The following is an 18,999-nucleotide window of genomic DNA, read 5'->3' as shown; positions in this document are numbered from 1 at the left end:
AATGGGGAAGAATCTGTAAAAGAAAAAATATGTATATATAACTGAATCACTTTGCTGTACACTTGAAACACTGTAAATCAATTATACTTTAATAAAATACATTAACTTTCAAAAATAAAAATTTTTAAAAAGTCAGTCTTGGGACAAACTGGGGAAAAGCACCCCAAGCAGAGGGCCTGGTGAGTGCAGAGTCCCAGAGACAGGAGAGAATTTGGTACCCTGGAGGGACAGCGGAGGCTAGTGCAGTTGGAGCCTCACACAGAAGGGAGTGCAGGTTGGAGGGCTATTAGACGGGATCAGGGAGGTGAGCTGGCCCCAGATCAGGAATGGCCTTATGATCAGGGCAGGAGTGAGGAGTTTATTTTAAATAAGATAAGATGTCCTAGAGCATCACAGAGGCATGTGATCTGGCTTACCTTCTGATTGCAATGGGGAGAGGAGATCCTGGGCTGAAGCACCCCAAAGATCATCCATGAATGAATGAAAACAAGACATACATAGAGAACTCTTAGCCTGTGAGAACCATAAGAGGTTTTACAGACCATTTTAAAGACAAGAAAACTGAGGCCAGAGAGGGCAAGTCACTTGCCCCAAACCACAAAGCAAGCTAGTAGCCAGGGCACAGAGACTAGAACTCGGGCTATCTGACATTCAATGACAACTCCCATAAGAGGAAGAAAAATTCCTAGGCCACCAGGGCCCACTAAAGGGAAACTCTGGGGAAGTATGATCTAATTTTGCAAACTTTCTATCAGATTACTGGTTCATCTGGGCTCTGGCCAGCTCTGGCTAAGTTGCTTCAGTCATGTCCAACTCTTTTCAACCCTATGGACTATAGCCCGCCAGGCTCCTCTGTCCATGGGATTCTCCAGGTAAGAATACTGGAGAGGGTTGCCATGCCCTCCTCCAGGGGATCTTCACAACACAGGGATCAAACCTGCATCTTCTGCATTGCAGGTGGATTCTTTACCACTGAGCCACAGGGGAAGGCCCCTGGCCCAGACTAGAACTGGGTAATTGGGTTAATTTCGTCTTTTGTGACCACTGGGGAGAGAATCCCACTTGCTTCAGATTCTCTGTCTCCCAGGTAAGGGAGGTCTGGCAGTGAATCTGCTTGTGGTCACTGATTAAGGATAGGAGACACCGGGAAGACCTGCCCTCTGGAGACTACCTCCCAGCTCCTGGCGGTATGCTGTCCCAAAGCTCCTAGGAGAGCAGGAAAGAAGGAAAGGGCTCCTCAGAGTGGGAGCTCCAGACTAAAGCCAATGGGGGACTGAGCACCATAGAGAGGGCCTTCAGCAAAATAGGAGGTCAGAATGAGGAGGAGAAGGGGGTTCTCTTAGCTTGATTAGTTCTCCCATGACCCTCACAAGAGGTTATCATCCTCCTCCTTTACAGGTAGGCAAGGTAGATCAATTAGCCCTAAGACACACAGCTGGTAAGTAACATAAAGGGGACTACAGTCTCCCCTTCTCCTGGGAACCCTCCCATCCTTAAACCCGACCACCTTCCTTGAGCCTCCTGCCCTAACACTCATTGAGTTATTACCGTGATTTTTTATTTTTTAATTTTGCACTTTCCCCTATATGAGATCATCTCATTTACTTGTCTTTATCTCCCAGGAGAAGATATGTTCCATGTGTATTGCTGCATCCCTAGTGTTTAGCAAGGTGGATTGCATAGAAGGTATGCAATAAAAAATTCTGGAAGTACAGGAGGAGGTAGTTGCGGGAAGGCCTTTCTGAGGAGGTGACATTTGAGCCCAAGTGCTGAGAAAGAGCCAGCCATAAGAAAATCTGGCCATGGGAAGATCTCGGGCACTTTGAGACCGAGAACGGAACAAAAAGGGAGAGGGGATGAGGAGTGCCCAACGCTAAAGCACAGCTAGAGAAATGCCTTTACCAAGAGGAGTCCGGGGTTGGGGGACCGTTTAAGGGAGCAGGGCTGGAGGCAAAGAGACTGCCAGTCCCTGCTATTTGGTCCCGAGCAAGTCTCCCGTTGAGTATTTCGGGGCCCGCACAGGCTGAAGGTGGAGGGGTATGCTGCTTCCCGAGGCGAAACTTGTCGGAACCCTTCTCCAGTCCCGAAGGTTGAACCGCTGCGGGAGGCGCTCTGTTTCTAGCGTTGCGTCTTCACTCAGCGACCCACGCACAGCCGCAACCCTGAGCCCACGTGAATCGCAGAAGCCTTCTCCTCCGACCTAACCTCTCAGCTTCCGGCCTCCACTCTGGCTGAGGGTCCTCAGTTCTTGACGAAATCGAAGGTAAAGAAGTAGCCAATAGAAATACGGCCTGGAAGCGCTTAGGGCAGGGCGCGAGTGCAACTGACCAATCAGGGAAGCCTTCATCCCTTTAAAAATGCTGCCGCGCGGTACTGAACACCGCTAGTCGTCCCAGTTTAGCCTCTGGCTTCGGAGTGGACCTGAGCAGATCCCTGAGCTCCACCAAGGGCGATGGAGTCAGCCAGAGGCAGCTGTCGCATGGCCCGCGCCTTCGGGGCCGTGCTCCCCCTGAACTGGTTTGGAGACGCATCGTCTCGGCAGCCCTCTAACAGTTCGGTGGGCAACGGATCTGAGAGCACTCGCCCGACCTGGGGTCCCCGCAGCCTGGACGGCCTGGAGGGAGTGGCAGAGGCCGGAGCGGCGCTGGCACTGCGCGCTCTGATCGCGGGCGCCTACCTGGCCCTGTGCGCTGTGGGGCTGGTGGGCAACTTGCTGGTGCTTGTCCTGGTGCGGTCCCAGCAGCGGCGCTGGCACTCCCTGCTCAACTGCTTCCTACTCAACCTTGCAGCCACCGACCTGCAGTTCGTGCTGACACTGCCCTTCTGGGCCGTGGACATGGTGCGCGACTTCAGCTGGCCCTTCGGGGGTGCCATGTGCAAGGTGGTGCTCACGCTTACGGTGCTCAATATGTGCGCTAGCGGCTTCTTCCTTAGCGCCATGAGCGTGGCGCGCTACTACGCGGTGGCGAGGGCGCTGCGCCCCCGCCGGCCGGGCACCCTGTGGGCTGTCTGCGTGTGCAGCTTGCTCTGGGCCACCGCAGTCCTGGCTACCGCACCCACCGCCCTATTCGCCACAGCGGCCAGCATCGGGGGCGAACGCTTGTGCCTGCTGCGCTTCCCCGACGGCGGTCCCGACTGGCTGGCCTTCTACCATCTGCAAAAGATCACCGTGGCCTTTGTGCTGCCGCTGGTCACGTTGGGGACCTGCTCGCTGCTGCTTCTGCGCTTCCTGCGTCGGCAGCGGGTACGCTGGTCGTCTGGAGTCAGGCACCAACGTCGCTCCCGGGTTACCCGGGCGCTGGCCTGCGTGCTGCTGGTCTTCGTGCTCTGCTGGCTGCCCAACCAAGCGCTTACGTTCTGGGGGGTGCTGATCCAGCTGAACGCGGTGCCCTGGGACTGCGCCTACTTCCTGGTGCAGGCCTACCTCTTCCCGGTGTCCATCTGCCTGGCGCACTCCAACAGCTGCCTCAACCCGCTACTCTACTGCCTGCTGCGCCGCGACTTCCGCCAGGGCCTGCAAGAGCTGTGCAGCCGGGCCAAGCACCCAGCGGACCTCCGACCCGGCTGTCCGATAGATAGCCGCGCCCCAGTACGGGGCTCTCTGATTAGGCCTGAACCCGGAGAACCACACCTCTCAGTAAGGGCCACACGCCGCCCCGTCAGTACCAAGAGTGATGGGGCAGATTATGCCAGTTGGTATTGGAATGATGATGTCAAGGGGCAGTGCCTGACTGGAGAAGCAGGCCCTTTGGCCGTGGGAATTACTTAAGCCTGGGAGTTCATCACTAACCTTCTGTGCGACCCAGGGTGAGTCTCTTTCTCCCTGGCCTCAGCATCCTCTTTCCTATGAGGAGAGGTGAGGGTTAGATGAATCCTGGGGATCCTCCTGGCACAACCTCTGCAAACAGTGTGAGCTCCATTCATTGAGCTTTAAGGCATTTAATCAGACTCCTGGTTTATGTTTCCCTTTGTTATAAGGGAGCTGTGAGAGAGGGATGTGAGTGGCTTTTGGAAACCAGAGTGGAGGGATTTCAAGATTATGAGGTAGCCCTCGATGGCTCAAGATTTCTGAGCTTTCATCTGCAAGGCCCGCCTGCTACTTGTTCTCTCTAGATCCTGGGGGCTTGACTGACCCAAACACACTCATCTGGCAGTATGCTGTGACTGAGCATGCTAGCTGTTGCATGAAAAGTGGCTGCTCAGGAGGTCTGGAGCTATGTAGCTGGTGGGGGAGGGGGGAGCAGTGGGGGGTGAGCAGTGACCTGAGTGGCCCACATAGGACAGAACTGGGACCAGTGGGAAAGAAGTCATGGGAAGCAGATTTCCATCCCTCGTTATGGCAGGCCTTTCCCATTTTTGAGCACCTGAGCTTTATGAGGTGGTGAGCTCCCTGTTCTAGAATTCATTACAACAGAGACTGATGGAGACAGAATTGATGCATCAGATAGGGGTGTGGAGCTGCTGGATGATTTCACCAATCTCTTTGAGCCTGGAGACCCTGTGACTGATATGGGACAGGTGGGAGTGTTTGCATGCTACAGGCCTTAACAGTCAGCATCTCTTCCCCTTGCTCTCCAAAGGCATCACTGAAGGTAAATCAAAAAGCAACTGACTTAAATTCTTTCTCTGGTAGACAGCACTGGATCTTCATATTGATGCAGAGCTACCATAAAGCATTCTCAGCACACACCATTTGAGATTAGGTGGTCAGAGGTCAGAATTTGTGTTTGCATCCTTGCAAAGACTTGCTCATAAATTTCATGCCTGATGTTTCCGATAGAGGAAGACGATGCTTTAAAGTAGAGGAAAAAACCTATTCCCCACTGCCTGGTGTCCACGTCCCGAGCCCACACAGGATCTTGGGTCAACTCAAATGTCTGTGATTTGTCATCCCAGAGCAGTCGGAAGGGGTGGAAGGGTGAGGCCTACAGCTAACCCCTGGTGGAATGATAGGCCCTGTGCCTCATGGTGTGGGTGGTACTATGACCCCTCTAAAGGACCATAATACAGAAGAATCTGTATTCCTTGGAGTACTTGTCCACTTAAAAAGAAAATAATATTTTACAAAGTAAAGAACTGCAGTGATTCACTGGTAGCTCCAAGCCTTGATTATTTTTCTCAGTGTTATTTTAAAATTGAGTCATTTGCAGCTTATTTCTCTCTCACATGCAGAGGAATCTTTGGTGGGAGCAACAGAAGGGATAAAGAGTAACTACTGTTGTTCTCATTTGTCTTCCTGCAGCCCATCCCCCATTGTCCCTGGGACCAGCCCTAAGAACTAAAAGGGTGGGGTATGGGGTGTTCTCCCAAGAGAACATGAGAACTGTGTGGGAGCTGCAAGTGCTCTAAATCAGAAATAATAGCTTATTAAATAGAACCTGAGGCCAATGGTCATTTCCAAAATCATTCTGTTTAAAGAATATTGTAGAAAGTTACACTAATGACTCCACAAATGCCATACAGTGGACCCTAGGGCGTGGGAGGCAAAGACATTAAATCTGGAGTCAGCCTGTGCAGAAGCCCTTGATCTGGCCTTGCTATGTGCCTTAAGCGAGTCACTGTGCCTGCCTCAGCCTTGGTTTCTTTATCTATAAAATGAGTGGGCTGATAATTCCCTGTGACCATTTCCATATCAATGATTAATTTTTACCCCCTCTGTGTCCTTTTTTATCCACTCTTTACCTGCAAACTCTTTTTAGGGTCATTTCTTGCTACAACACTATTCATTTAACTCTTAGTTCCTGTGAACTGTTTCCTTTATCGAGGTCAGGGTGAATTTTACTGGCTCATGTCGTGCAAATATCATGTTGACCAGAAGAGGACTCTATGGCTGGTGTGGAGGGTCTCATCAAATGCCCATATTGTAGTTTCAAACCGTGGGCCCAGCTCTGAGCCTGCACTCTTGAGGCTTCCCCTGCAACTGCCATGTGTGTGGAAGTAGGACCCAGGTGTGCCCCAGAGAGACCACCCTCCACCAAGGTGGCGTTCAGCGCAGTCCTGACACCAGTATTGAAGGGACAGTGAGGAAGGAGGCAGGCGTGAGGGATGGGGCACTTTGGGAAGACAGCGCGAAAGGGTGAGCTAGAAGAGTGCGGCATCACTAGATGTCGAGAAGAGGGGCATTGCGGAAGTGCAGAATAAATGAGATTTTTGAAGGGAAAGAACAAAACCCCCAAACTTGTTGAGCAAGAAGAGCAATGATCCGGCATTGGTTGAGCACTTGACAATGAGGCAGGCACAGTGCTTTGTGTAGGCTTGGTCCTCAAAAAGGATTTTGAGGTATGCAGTATTATTTACCTTGTGAGGAGGAAATGAAGGCTCAGAGAAGTTAGGGAACTGCCCGAGGTCACACTGCTCGTGAGGCAGCACAGCAAACATTTCCAACAGCAGCTCCCTGACTCCAAAGCCCAAACTCTTACGTGCTTTTGGCTCATCTGCCAGCTGCCAAGAAGGAGAAGGGGGGTAAAAGTGCTCAAAGAGACCAAATGACAACTTGTGTCCTGGGCACGGAGGCCACAAAGGAGCCAGGTGCCTGCAGAAGAATAGGTGCTCTGAATGAGCGCGTGGTGCCTGGAGTGGCCATGGTGTCAGGTACTGCAGGGCAGGGCAGGGAGGAGGAGGGGTCATGGCCTGAATGAATTGCAAGGATACATGATGTTGTCATTATCCCAGCACATCCCAGCCCCCTCTGCGGCCTGTAGGAGAGAGGCATGAGGGGATGATCGGACTTCCGAAACCACTCCAGGTGGGTGGAAGTACAGAGCCATGGACTCTGTGCCAGGAGACAGGTGGGCAGCTGCTGAATGTCATTTTCAACTTGCAGAGGTGAGCCCCTGCCCCTTGGAGCAGCCGGACCCCAGCGCCTCAGCCTTGGCGTGCTTTCTCTGCTGAATTCTTCCTTGAAGAGGACAGGACGCTTCCCTGCACCCCTCACCTGTGTCACACAGCCTGGCCTGTTTGCGAGACCCTCCTGACCCTGGCGGCCTTTCTCTCTTCCCTTCAGGACAGAGGGGCAGCTGAGTCTTCCTTTCTCTTCCAAGTCACCTCACCCCCAGGTCCTCCCTGGAGCATTCTAAGTGTTGGAACCCCAGGCGGATGTTGCAGACCTTTTCTCAACCCCAGCACGCTCTCTGTGAAAGTTTTGGGGGCCCCCATGTCCTACTCTGTGTCCCTCCCTTGCGCCTTGAAACTTCTCTGTTTTGGCTCTTAGCGCTCCACTCTGCCTGCCTCTCTGCCATTCCTCTGCCCACCTCGGAGGACAAGGGCAGGCACACAGCTCTTCCTGGTCCCCTGTGCAGTGTGCTGCCCACACGAGGACAGCGAACTGGATGCTGAGTATGTTTCTATTTCTTCTTCAGCGATAAACTGTAAATATCTGTGTCTGAGTCTTCCCTTGTATTGCTTATACGGTAGGCTCTCAATAAATGTTTGGTGAATGAATGAACACTGTTGTGTAAGTCCTCACTCTCCTGTTTGCCTGTGTATGATGTGGTCTTTTGTCTCTTTCCCCTTTCCTCAATCTGAGCAGGCTTTCCAAAGCCTCCCCTGGGTTCAGGAAGACTCCTCCTAAAATCCAGGTTCCTGTGAACCGGGTCGGCTGGCCAGGCCATCTCTGGATCCACCTTCGTTCACCTATTTCATTCTCCAGACCTTCTTTTGGGAACCAGGTCACATTATTCCCATTTCATGGAAGAGCAAACTGAGGCTCCAAGTAGTGAAGTGGCATAGCCAATGGGCAACAGAGCTGACACCATCCCAGGCCTGCCACCCTTCCTGCCTCTAATATGAGCTGTCAGACTGGAGTTAATCAAAACAAATGATATGAGTGAAGGAGGAGACAGCTCATGGCTCACTGCCTTCCACGGTTGTTTTATCTTAACAGGAACCGATTAGATGTGAGGGCTGTAGATGTGGGGGTTGCAAGAGGAGGGTGGCCTTGGGCTGAAGCAGAGACATCAAGACACTGTCTGAAAAATGGAGTCTGACCATTGACCTGTACAAGGCCACCCTTGGCTGAATTCTGACCTCCTGAGAAAAAATGGGAGTGACTGGATGGGGAAAGTCAGACTCTAGCAGCTGGAGGAAAGGGTGGGAGGGGAGAAGCTAGAAGGTGTAAATGTAGACAGCTCTTTCAAAGTGGCCCGTGATGGAGGCTGGAGGGTGAGAGTTCACAAAGGGCTGTGAGGGACGGCAGTGCTGGTGGGAAGGAGAGATGGTGGGGGTTGAGCATGGAGGGGAGGGGGCTGATGGGGAGTGACAGTGTGTGGGGATGAGAGGGTCCAGAGTCACTGTGGGTTGGGGTTGGTTACAGACAGCATGATGCTCAGGTTGACAACCTTATTTGAAAGCAGGTGCTGCTATGCATTGAATTGTGTCCTCCCAAAAAGTATACTGAAATCCAGCCCCAGACACCTGCGAGTATAACCTTATTTGGATATAGGGTCCTTGCAGATGTAATCAAGTTAAGATGAGGTCATCCTGGATTAGGCTTGGCCCTGAATCCAATGCCTGGTGTCCTTATAAGAAGGTCACATGAAAACAGAGAGACACACAGACAGGAGAATGGCATATACAGATGGAAACAGAGACTGGAGTGAAGCATCTACAAGCCAAGTATTGCCGGCAACTCCTTGGAAGCTGGAAGCGGCAAGAAGGATTCTTCCTTAGAGGCTTCCAAAAAAGCGTGGCCCTGCTGACACCTTGATCTCAGCCTTCTACCCTCCAGAGAACTGTGAGAGAATAAATTTCTGTTAAGCCACCTCATTTGGGGCTTTCCAGGTGGCTCAGTGGGTAAAGAATCTGCCTGCAGTGTAGGAGACGCAGAAGACTCAGGTTCAATTCCTGGGTCAGGAAGATCCCCTGGAGGAGGGCATGGCAACCCAGCCCAGTGTTCTTGCCTGGAGAATCCCATGGACAGAGGAACCTGGTGGGTTACAGTCCGTAGGGTTGCAAAGAGTCAGACACAATTGAGCATGTATGCACCTCATTTGTGCTAATTTCTTATGGCAGCCCTAGGGAACTAATGCAGACATTCTGTGGGCTGAGCTTGCCTGCAGAGAGGGGCTGGGGAAGGTGGGGAGGAGTGCTCACCTTCTGGCTAAAGTCTGCAGCCCCAACTCATTCCTTCCAGCCTCCTTTTAGGCCCATGGACTCACTCCACGTGTTCTAACATGGAGCCTCAACAGAGGGCTTGGGCCCAGGGAGGCTGGCACTGAGTCGGGGGAGACAGGCATCACAAAAGCAAAAGGGGCGCTGGTTACAGTAGAGGCAGTGGCCCTGGAGGAGAAAGCACAGGCCTTGGGGTGCTTCTGGCTGTGTGACCTCAAGCAGGTCATCTGACTTCCCTGGGCCTCAAGGCCCCCATCGATATTAAGACCATGCTCCCCACAGCACTGGCCCCTGTGTAGTCCATTCCCAATAAGCGGCAGCACTCCTTACCCTGTGTTTTCATTCTAGCCATGGGGATCAATTTCACATTCAGCAAACATTTCTGGAAGGCTGATTGTGTCAGGCTCCAGGGACAAGGACACACACACACACACACACACAAGTAATTTATGAGACTGACAGGCTGGATTTTAAAAATAACCTCATAATCCCACTTTATGCTCTTTACACAAACACACCTAAACATAAGGGCAAAAACAGGTTGAAAGTAAAGAGGATGGAAAATGGCACACCAGATCAGATCAGATCAGATCAGTCGCTCAGTCGTGTCCGACTCTTTGCAACCCCATGAATCGCAGCACGCCAGGCCTCCCTGCCCATCACCAACTCCTGGAGTTCACTCAGACTCACGTCCATCGAGTCAGTGATGCCATCCAGCCATCTCATCCTCTGTCGTCCCCTTCTCCTCCTGCCCCCAATCCCTCCCAGCATCAGAGTCTTTTCCAATGAGTCAACTCTTCGCATGAGGTGGCCAAAGTACCGGAGTTTCAGCTTCAGCATCATTCCCTCCAAAGAAATCCCAGGGCTGATCTCCTTCAGAATGGACTGGTGGATCTCCCTGCAGTCCCAGGGCCTCTCAGGAGTCTTCTCCAACACCAAGTAGGAATCTGAGAAAATACAACGGCTGTGCTGCTCCATTGGTGTGTAGCGTTGTTACCCCCAGAAGGGGTCTGAAGGCATAAGTGCATTATTAGGGAGAAAGAAGATCATTATATAATGATACAAAATAACAATTCTCCAGTAAGATATTTTTTAAAGTTTAGCTTATATTCACATAACGTAACAATTGGTAGAATTTTAAGAGAGAAATGGATAAATCCATAATCATGGTGGTGGGTTTTTAACATCCCTGTCTCAGTAATTGAGAGTTCAACAGGCTAAAAACAATTAGGGTATAGAAAATTTCAACACCACAATTAACAAGCTTGATCAAATGGATAAGTATAAAACCCTGCACCTAACAGAGAATATGCATTTTTTCCAGTGTTCATGAAATACTTTAAAAAAATTGACCATGAACTAGCCATAGAACAAGTTTCAACAAAAACTCAAAAACAGACCTATAGTTTCCAACCACAGTCCAAGGAAGTTGGAAGTCAATAACAACAAAGTCAAGAAAACAAACTTTGATGTTTGAGAAAAAGTTTCTAAATAATGCAAAACCTAAATTGTAATAGAAATTAGGAAACATTCAAGACTGAATAATGAAAATATGAGTAACTAACATTCACTGTTTGCTGTCAGATGCCTTGTTGTTACCAGATCTCCATTTCCCAGATGAGAAAGATGAAGCGTGGAGTAGGTGAATAAATTGTGCCAGATTCCACTGTAGCTAACTGGCAGAGCAGAGAGTCAAAGCTGGTCTGGAGTTCAAGTTCATAAGTACATGTCAAAACCCATAGGAGGTAGCCAATGTGTTCTTAGCTGACATAACCGTGTGGCCTTCTTAGAAATGAAGTGATAGCCCTTCCCCACTCCCAAGACATGGCACTCAGGTTCCACTCTGCCAGGCTGTCATTCCGGCGTCAGCAGCCCATCTCTGCATCCCTCTAGAGCTTCTTTCACAGCGAGCCCTGTCTCCCACAGTATGCCTCCACGCCCAGCAGTCTCACCTCTCTTTCCTTGCTTACACTGGCCCCCAACCCGGGAACCCCTCCTGACCTCAGCCTGCATCCAGCCTCAGCCCAAAGGATCCTTTCCTGTATCATTCCTACCCTCTTCAGACACTCCTCTGGGCTGTAAACTGCAGAGCTGACCCTGCCCCTTCTCTGCTTTAAACCCTTCTCTGGGTCCCTGCTGCCTGGCAGTGCACCCGGACTTCTCCACTGAAGTACCTGAAGGGCTCTGCATTCAGCTGTGAGTGAAGTGATTCCTTAAAACCTTGAGTTTTATCTTCAGAATTCATCCAGTTTGCAGTCTGCTTCATACTATATGTATGTTTATTCGACAATAAAAATAACAAGCCCATTCTCAAGTGACGGAGGCTCCTGTCTAGCACCACGGAGAACCCCGGTATGAGAAGCAGGAACTTACAAGGCGAAGCCCAGGATCTTGCGCCTGCACCGTGGGCTCTCCCCCTGGCCTTCTCTGGACCCTGCACAGGTCCACTCATGTTGTCCCCTCTGCCTGGAGGGGCCAGGCCCGTAGATGGGGCACTGGCCTGTGTCCCACGGTCCTTGCTTATTCTGTGTGGTGCTGCTCTGCTGGCCTGGCTGCCGCCCCCACCCACAACCTCTCAGCATCTGAGGCCAAATCCCCTATCCCTTTCCTGCCCTCCCTCACCTCTCAAATCATTTTCAGCCACCTCTCTTAAAGCACTTCAGAACCACAAACACCGGCTTGGGCCTGATTGAAAATGTTTCTGGCCGCCCCCCACCCCCGCCCGGTTACGGGAGTTTGTATTGATAAAGTCATGCCATCCAACCACCATCTATTTTGGCTTCCCCTATTTCCTGGGGACGCTCATGGCACCTGCCACAGGGCACCCCCGTGTTCAGCCCCTTATGAGTACAACCCCATCCCTGGCTGAGCAGGTGCTCTTCCAAGCCAGGGACCTTGATTCTCTGATCCTCTATTTGATCTCTATTGTGTCACCCTCACAATAGCCTCTGGCCTGGAGTGGGTGCTGGAAGATTTCTTGCTGAAATGGAAATGTGTGTGGCCATGACTCTTGACCCTTCCACTTAAAGTTTCTCTGCTCTCAGCTTGCTGATTAAAATGTCAAGTAAACAGGAATCTGTAAACCTACTTTCAGTTCCCCAAGAGTGGAGTGGGCTCCATTTTAAATGTCCTTCTGTTGTAGTTAGGATGAATAATCACCTCCTAATTGACACCCTTAATGAATGAACAAAGCAAGGGTGTGGGGGAGGGACGGGGAGAGGGCGTGAGGTGGGAAGCGCCACTCCTGCAGGAATCCAATGGGGTTGGTCCCCATGGGCTATTATGTTTGGTTTCTTAGCCCTGCCCTAAGGAAGGTGGCAAACGGGGGACCTCAGTGAGACACAGATTCAGAAACCGAGGAATGTACAAGCTAGAAGCACCCTCCTCAGAGGTCCTAGCCAAACCCCTGTTTTAGAGATGAGGAAATTGAGGTCCAGAAGGAAGAAGCCACGGGTCACACAGGGAGCCCATGTCACAGCCTGGCTTTCTCAATCTGACAAGGTCCCAGGAGGAAGGCAGGCCTCTCCAACACAGGGTGAGCAACCATTTGCCTGAGACTGGTTTCCAGCAGCTGGGACTTTCAGTGTTAAGTGCGGGTGAACCTGAATGGTGATCACCCTAACCCCCACGGGTCGTGGCTTCTCTCTCATCCCTGTCTAGATGTCTGCCAGAGAGGTTCTAGGGAAAAAATGAAGCAAAGATATCTGATGCAGGCAGTCACGTGGACCTCTCAGGACCAATACAGTTCAGCCTGGGAATGGGGTGGGCGCAGGGGACCCAAGGTGGCTGGGACTCTAATGCTGCCCAAGCCCTGCTTGCCCTGATCATTTTGCCTGTGTCTCCAGCATGGTCAGTCTTCGACTTCTTTGCTCTGTTGTACAAAAGACACTTTAAGAGCTCTCTTGGAGCTGTTTAACTTTGATCTCTATAAACATTTCTTTTGATGAATGCCAGAATCCACATGGCAAGTATTTTGAGAGACTGTTCAGCAATGTGCTGGCATGTCTTTCTGTTGCTTTGTAGTTTGTGGGAGAGGATCTGGACGGCTCTGTCCCTAACTGTCTGTGTGACCTTGAGCAAATCCCCGTATCTTTCTGAGCCCTGATTTCCCTATACGTGGGAAATCCCTATCTCCTTGCTGAGTGGCTCTGAGAAAGGATTAGAAATTGCCTAATAATATAATAATAATAACAATATAATTATATTATTATATAATAATTATACAATTATAATTATATAATCATATCTTTATAATTATATAAAATTATATTATATAATTATAAAATTATATAAAATAAAATTATATATTAATATATTAAAATAAAACATATACTATATAGTTATATTATAATTATATAATAATATACTATAATGTATATTATAAATTAATATATTATATAATATATAATACTGATATAGGATATATAATATGTTATGTATTATATATCATATGATATGTGATATATATAATATATAATATTATAACATATAATATATATAATGCACATATAATTATATATTTATATATAATATATATTCTAATATTGTATATATAATTTATATAATATAATATATCATAACATATTATAACATATATATTATAATATTATTGATATATATTATATATAATATATACATATTATATATATATAATCTTATAATACAACATATTATATTATACTATATTACATATATTCTAACATTATTGATATCTATTATATAATATTATATACATATAATATATGATATATATTATATAATGTATAATATATATTATAATAATGTATAATAATATACATATATTATATAATATATATAGATTATATTCAGTTCAGTTCAGTTTAGTTCAGTTGCTCAGTCGTGTCCAACTCTTTGCGACCCCATGAATCGCAGTACACCAGGCCTCCCTGTCCATCACCAACTCCCAGAGTTCACCCAAACCCACGTAGAGTTGGTGATGCCATCCAGCCATCTCATCCTCTGTCCCCTTCTCCTCCTGCCCCCAATCCCTCCCAGCATCAGAGTCTTTTCCAGTGAGTCAACTCTTCTCATGAGGTGGCCAAAGTATTGGAGTTTAAGCTTTAGCATCAGTCCTTCCAATGAACACCCAGGACTGATCTCCTTTAGAACAGACTGGTTGGATCTCCTTGCGATCCAAGGGACTCTCAGGAGTCTTCTCCAACACCACAGTTCAAAAGCATCAATTCTTCAGCACTCAGCCTTCTTCACAGTCCAACTCTCACATCCATACATGACCACTGGAGAAACCATAGCCTTGACCAGACGGACCTTTGTTGGCAAAGTAACGTCTCTGCTTTTGAATATGCTATCTAGGTTGGTCATAACTTTCCTTCCAAGGCGTAAGCGTCTTTTAATTTCATGGCTGCAATCACCACCTGTAGTGATTTTGGAGCCCAAAAAGACAAAGTCTGACACTGTTTCCACTGTTTCCACATCTATTTCCCATGAAGTGATGGGACCAGATGCCATGATCTTCGTTTTCTGAATGTTGAGCTTTAAGCCAACTTTTTCACTCTCCTCTTTCACTTTCATCAAGAGGCTTTTTAGTTCCTCTTCACTTTCTGCCATAAGGGTGGTATCATCTGCATATCTGAGGTTATTGATATTTCTCCTGGCAATCTTGATTCCAGCTTGTGTTTCTTCCAGCCCAGCGTTTCTCATGATGTACTCTGCATATAAGTTAAATAAGCAGGATGACAATATACAGCCTTGACGTATTCCTTTTCCTATTTGGAACCAGTCTGTCGTTCCATGTCCAGTTCTAACTGTTGCTTCCTGACCTGCATATAGGTTTCTCAAGAGGCAGGTCAGGTGGTCTGGTATTCCCATCTCTTTCAGGATTTTCCACAGTTTATTGTGATCCACACAGTCAAAGGCTTGGCATAATCAATGAAGCAGAAATAGATATTTTTCTAGACTTTCTTGCTTTTTCCATGATCCAGCAGATGTTGACAATTTGATCTCTGGTTCCTCTGCCTTTTCTAAAACCAGCTTGAACATCTGGAAGTTCACGGTTCATGTATCGCTGAAGCCTGGCTTGGAGAATTTTGAGCATTACTTTACTAGCGTGTGAGATGAGTGCAATTGTGCGGTAGTTTGAGCATTCTTTGGCATTGCCTTTCTTTGGGATTGGAATGAAAACTGACCTTTTCCAGTCCTGTGGCCACTGCTGAGTTTTCCAAATTTGCTGGCATATTGAGTGCAGCACTTTCACAGCATCATCTTTCAGGATTTGAAATAGCTCAACTGGAAATCCATCACCTCCACTAGCTTTGTTCGTAGTGATACTTTCTAAGGCCCACTTGACTTCACATTCCAGGATGTCTGGCTCTAGGTGAGTGATCACACCATCGTGATTATCTGGGTGGTGAAGATCTTTTTTGTACAGTTCTTCTGTGTATTCTTGCCACCTCTTCTTAATATCTTCTGCTTCTGTTAGGTCCATACCATTCTGTCCTTTATCGAGCCCATCTTTGCATGAAATGTTCCCTTAGTATCTCTAATTTTCTTGAAGAGATCTCTAGTCTTTCCCATTCTGTTGTTTTCCTCTATTTCTTTGCATTGATCGCTGAGGAAGACCTTCTTATCTCTCCTTGCTATTCTTTGGAACTATACAATATAATCAATGTATAATAATATATATAATATATATGGATTATATTATATATATATACTCTCTCACTACCTCTCCCCTGGCAACCACAAATTTGTTTACTATCTGTGAGTCTGTTTCTGTTTTGTAGACAGATTTATTTTTGTTATATATATATTATATTATATATAATATTATATTATATGTAGTATTATAAATATATTACATATATAATACTATATATAGTATTATATATACTATATATGTAATACTATATCACTTTGCTGTACAGCAGAAATTAATACAGCACTGTACATCAACTATACTTCAATAAAATAAATTTTTTTTTTTAAAAAGGAAAGTGCGTTTGCATGAGGAACCTCTGAATCTAGTCCTGTATCTGCTCAGTCAAACTTTCTGGGAGAAATGTTGGTATTCTCCATCTCTTCTCCAGACCAGGGACTTTTTTTTTACTTTAGACACAGTCCGAGAATGCTTAAAAGAAAAGAAACTACAAGGGAATGCATGAGTTTGTACGAATGCTTAAAAGGAAAAAAAGAAGCTATGAGTGAATGCATGAGTACATAAATGTCTAAAGGCATAAATACATCAATTCAACTCAGGTAGGATTTTTATAAACTTTTGTATTGAAGCATAGTGTTAATACTTGAAAAAGCAAACATTGTAAATGTTTAACTCAAATTTTCACAAAGTGAACACACTCAGTTAATTAAGAACTCAGGTAACTCACATAAATAAGAAAAAGACCATGACCAACATCCCTGGAGGCCCTCTCACACCCTCTTCCATGACTGCTTTCCCAAAATGTAATCACTATTCTGTCTTCTGTCTCAACTGCTTTTTACTATATCCAGCTTTCCTAGCAGATCTGGGCAAGATAGTTGGCCTGCCACAAGCTAGTGCAACATAGCCAAAAAGCAGAAAACCTGCCTTCCTCAATTCATACAGCTTTTAAAAATGTTATTATGTTTGATACAGTACGGGGGTGGGGACTCCAATAATAAGTGTAATGAGGCTTCAGATATTTTTTGTTGTGGTAAAATATAACATTTATCACTGCTTGTAAGTATACAATTAAGTGGCAATAAATACCTTCACAGTGTTGTATAACTGTCACAAACTGTCTGTAGCTGAAAGTTCTTCATCGTCCCCAACCAAAACACCATACTCATTTCATAGCACCTCTCCTTCCTTGCTTTGCCCAGCCCCTGACCACCTCTATTCTACTTTGCCTCTATGCATTTGACTGCTCTAGGTGCCTCATGTAAAGTGGAAGCATATTTACAGTGCTGCTTCTGTGTTTGGCTTACTTCACTCAGCATAATTTTTCAGGTCCATCCATGAAGGGGACGACAGAGGATGAGATGGCTGGATAGCATCACCAACTCGATGGACGTGAGTCTCAGTGAACTCCGGGAGTTGGTGCTGGACAGGGAGGCCTGGCATGCTGCGATTCATGGGGTCACAAAGAGTCGGACATGACTGAGCGACTGATCTGATCTGATCTGATGTTGTACCATATGTCAAAATTACATTCTTTTTTATGATTGAATACTGTTGCATTGTATGCATATACTCTATTTTGTTTATCCAGGGATCTGCTGCTAGGCAATTAAATTGTTTCCATCTTATGGCTATTGTGAAAAACCCTGCTGTGAACACTGATGTACAAATATCTGTTCAAGTCTGAGGTTTTAAAATGGCCCTGTGGGGACCTATTCCCTACTTCATAAATAAGCAATTGGGCGACTTCCAGCTCTGAGGCTCCATGTAATGAATTGCCTCCCAAAAGAAGGTCAAAGGTACACACATGCCCCCCACCCCCAAGAATGTACAGGCTTCTCCTGTGCCCACTGTGTGTGGCAAAACTGAACAATGGCATGGTTGGAGCAGCCCCTCCCTCCACAGCTGCAGTCCTAGGAAAACAGAGGACAGTCTCTGGGTGAGAAGTGTTCAAACTGAGCCTGCCATCCTGGTCTGACCCACCAAATCAGGTGCCGACTGGGGGTCTCAGGGTGAGGGGGGTTCTGGCCCAGGAGGGTATATCTTTGGTGGAGAGGCATGGGCATCTGCTTTCACGCTTGGTGGCAGGAGTTACTCCCCACCATGCCTCAGATGGTGGGAGGGACGGACTCAGTCTATTCCAGAGGTGAAAACTGGCAGCCAGCAGGTTACAAGTAACCCATGGGTGGGTTTTTTTCAGCTGGTATGTTTTGGCATTTAAAAAACAGTTAGGTGTCAACATCTGAAAAACAGGAATTTTTGCTTAAAATTCAAATTCCTGTTTCCTTTCTAAATAAACTCAGAAGAGCTGGTGGTCCTGCATGCCCAGCAATGGCTGCCCCTGTAGATCAGACCTCTGGTCTCACAGGCAGCCTTGGCCCCTCAACTCATCTGCCGGGCCCTATAGCATCAGACCTCTTTCAGTTGTAATTCTTTTTCAACCAATCAAGAAATGTTTCGTAAGTCCCAGAAAATGAAAGTTCAGATTTAAGAACTTGTTAGTTGACTGGTGCATAATAACCAAAGTGTGGGTGTGGCTAGACTACTTTATCCAAGTTCCAGCTCTATGATTTGTTATGCTGCCCCTGACATGCCTGCAAGTCTTATAACTGCCCAACTGCAAGACCGAAGAAACTCTGTAGACAGTAACACAGACATCAACTCTATGGAATCTTACATGCCTTAAGCAAAAATATTAATAAATAAAGGTCCTGTTGCAACACTGCCACCTTGTATGGCAGGTGGGAGGATATGGCAGTCATCTTCGTTACTCCTGGGAAGAAGGAGGCTACCATGTATGGGTGAAGGGGGATTGACATCAGGTTGGCTTATCAGTTTCCAGGGAAACCAGCAGCTGGGGCAGGGGGCAAGTGCACAGGCAGCTACTGATTAAGCCCTATGATTAAGAGGATTGGGTAGTCAAAAGAGTAAGCAGGGACTGGTCAGGCAGGCGGTGTACAGAGAGCAAGAGAACAGCCATCTTGAGCAGCTAGAACATACAGATTCATTAACTGTGTGTCCTTGAGCAAGTTACTTCACTACTCTGGGTCTCAGTTTCCTTAACCTTATGATGATAATAACAATACCACTTTCCTCCCAGGACTGTTATGAGGCTGAAATGAATTAACACATATACCATACATTGGAAAGTGCCTGTGTCATGGAAAAGGGGAAGGGGTACACGAAGAAGCGCTTATGGCATTGGGGGCCTTGAAGGTGCCCCAGCACCAGCTTGACAGGGATGTGTCAAGCCC

At 47.3% G+C, this 18,999-nt stretch overlaps 1 protein-coding gene across 1 annotated transcript; it reads left to right on the top strand.

Annotated features, from left to right (window-relative positions):
- The first annotated feature begins 2,378 nt into the window (after nt 1–2,378).
- Nucleotides 2,379–7,432, top strand: LOC102283812 (relaxin-3 receptor 2). Its single transcript, XM_005906612.2, has 2 exons — nt 2,379–3,807; nt 6,824–7,432. The coding sequence occupies exon 1, from the start codon at nt 2,453–2,455 to the stop codon at nt 3,767–3,769; it is 1,317 nt and encodes a 438-aa protein (XP_005906674.1). The 5' UTR covers nt 2,379–2,452; the 3' UTR covers nt 3,770–3,807; nt 6,824–7,432.
- The last annotated feature ends 11,567 nt before the right edge of the window (nt 7,433–18,999 follow it).

Source organism: Bos mutus, chromosome 21 (genome assembly GCF_027580195.1).
Source record: "Bos mutus isolate GX-2022 chromosome 21, NWIPB_WYAK_1.1, whole genome shotgun sequence".
Lineage (NCBI taxonomy): Eukaryota > Metazoa > Chordata > Mammalia > Artiodactyla > Bovidae > Bos > Bos mutus.
Note: the sequence above shows the minus strand (reverse complement) of the source record. Positions and strands in the feature narration are given on the sequence as shown.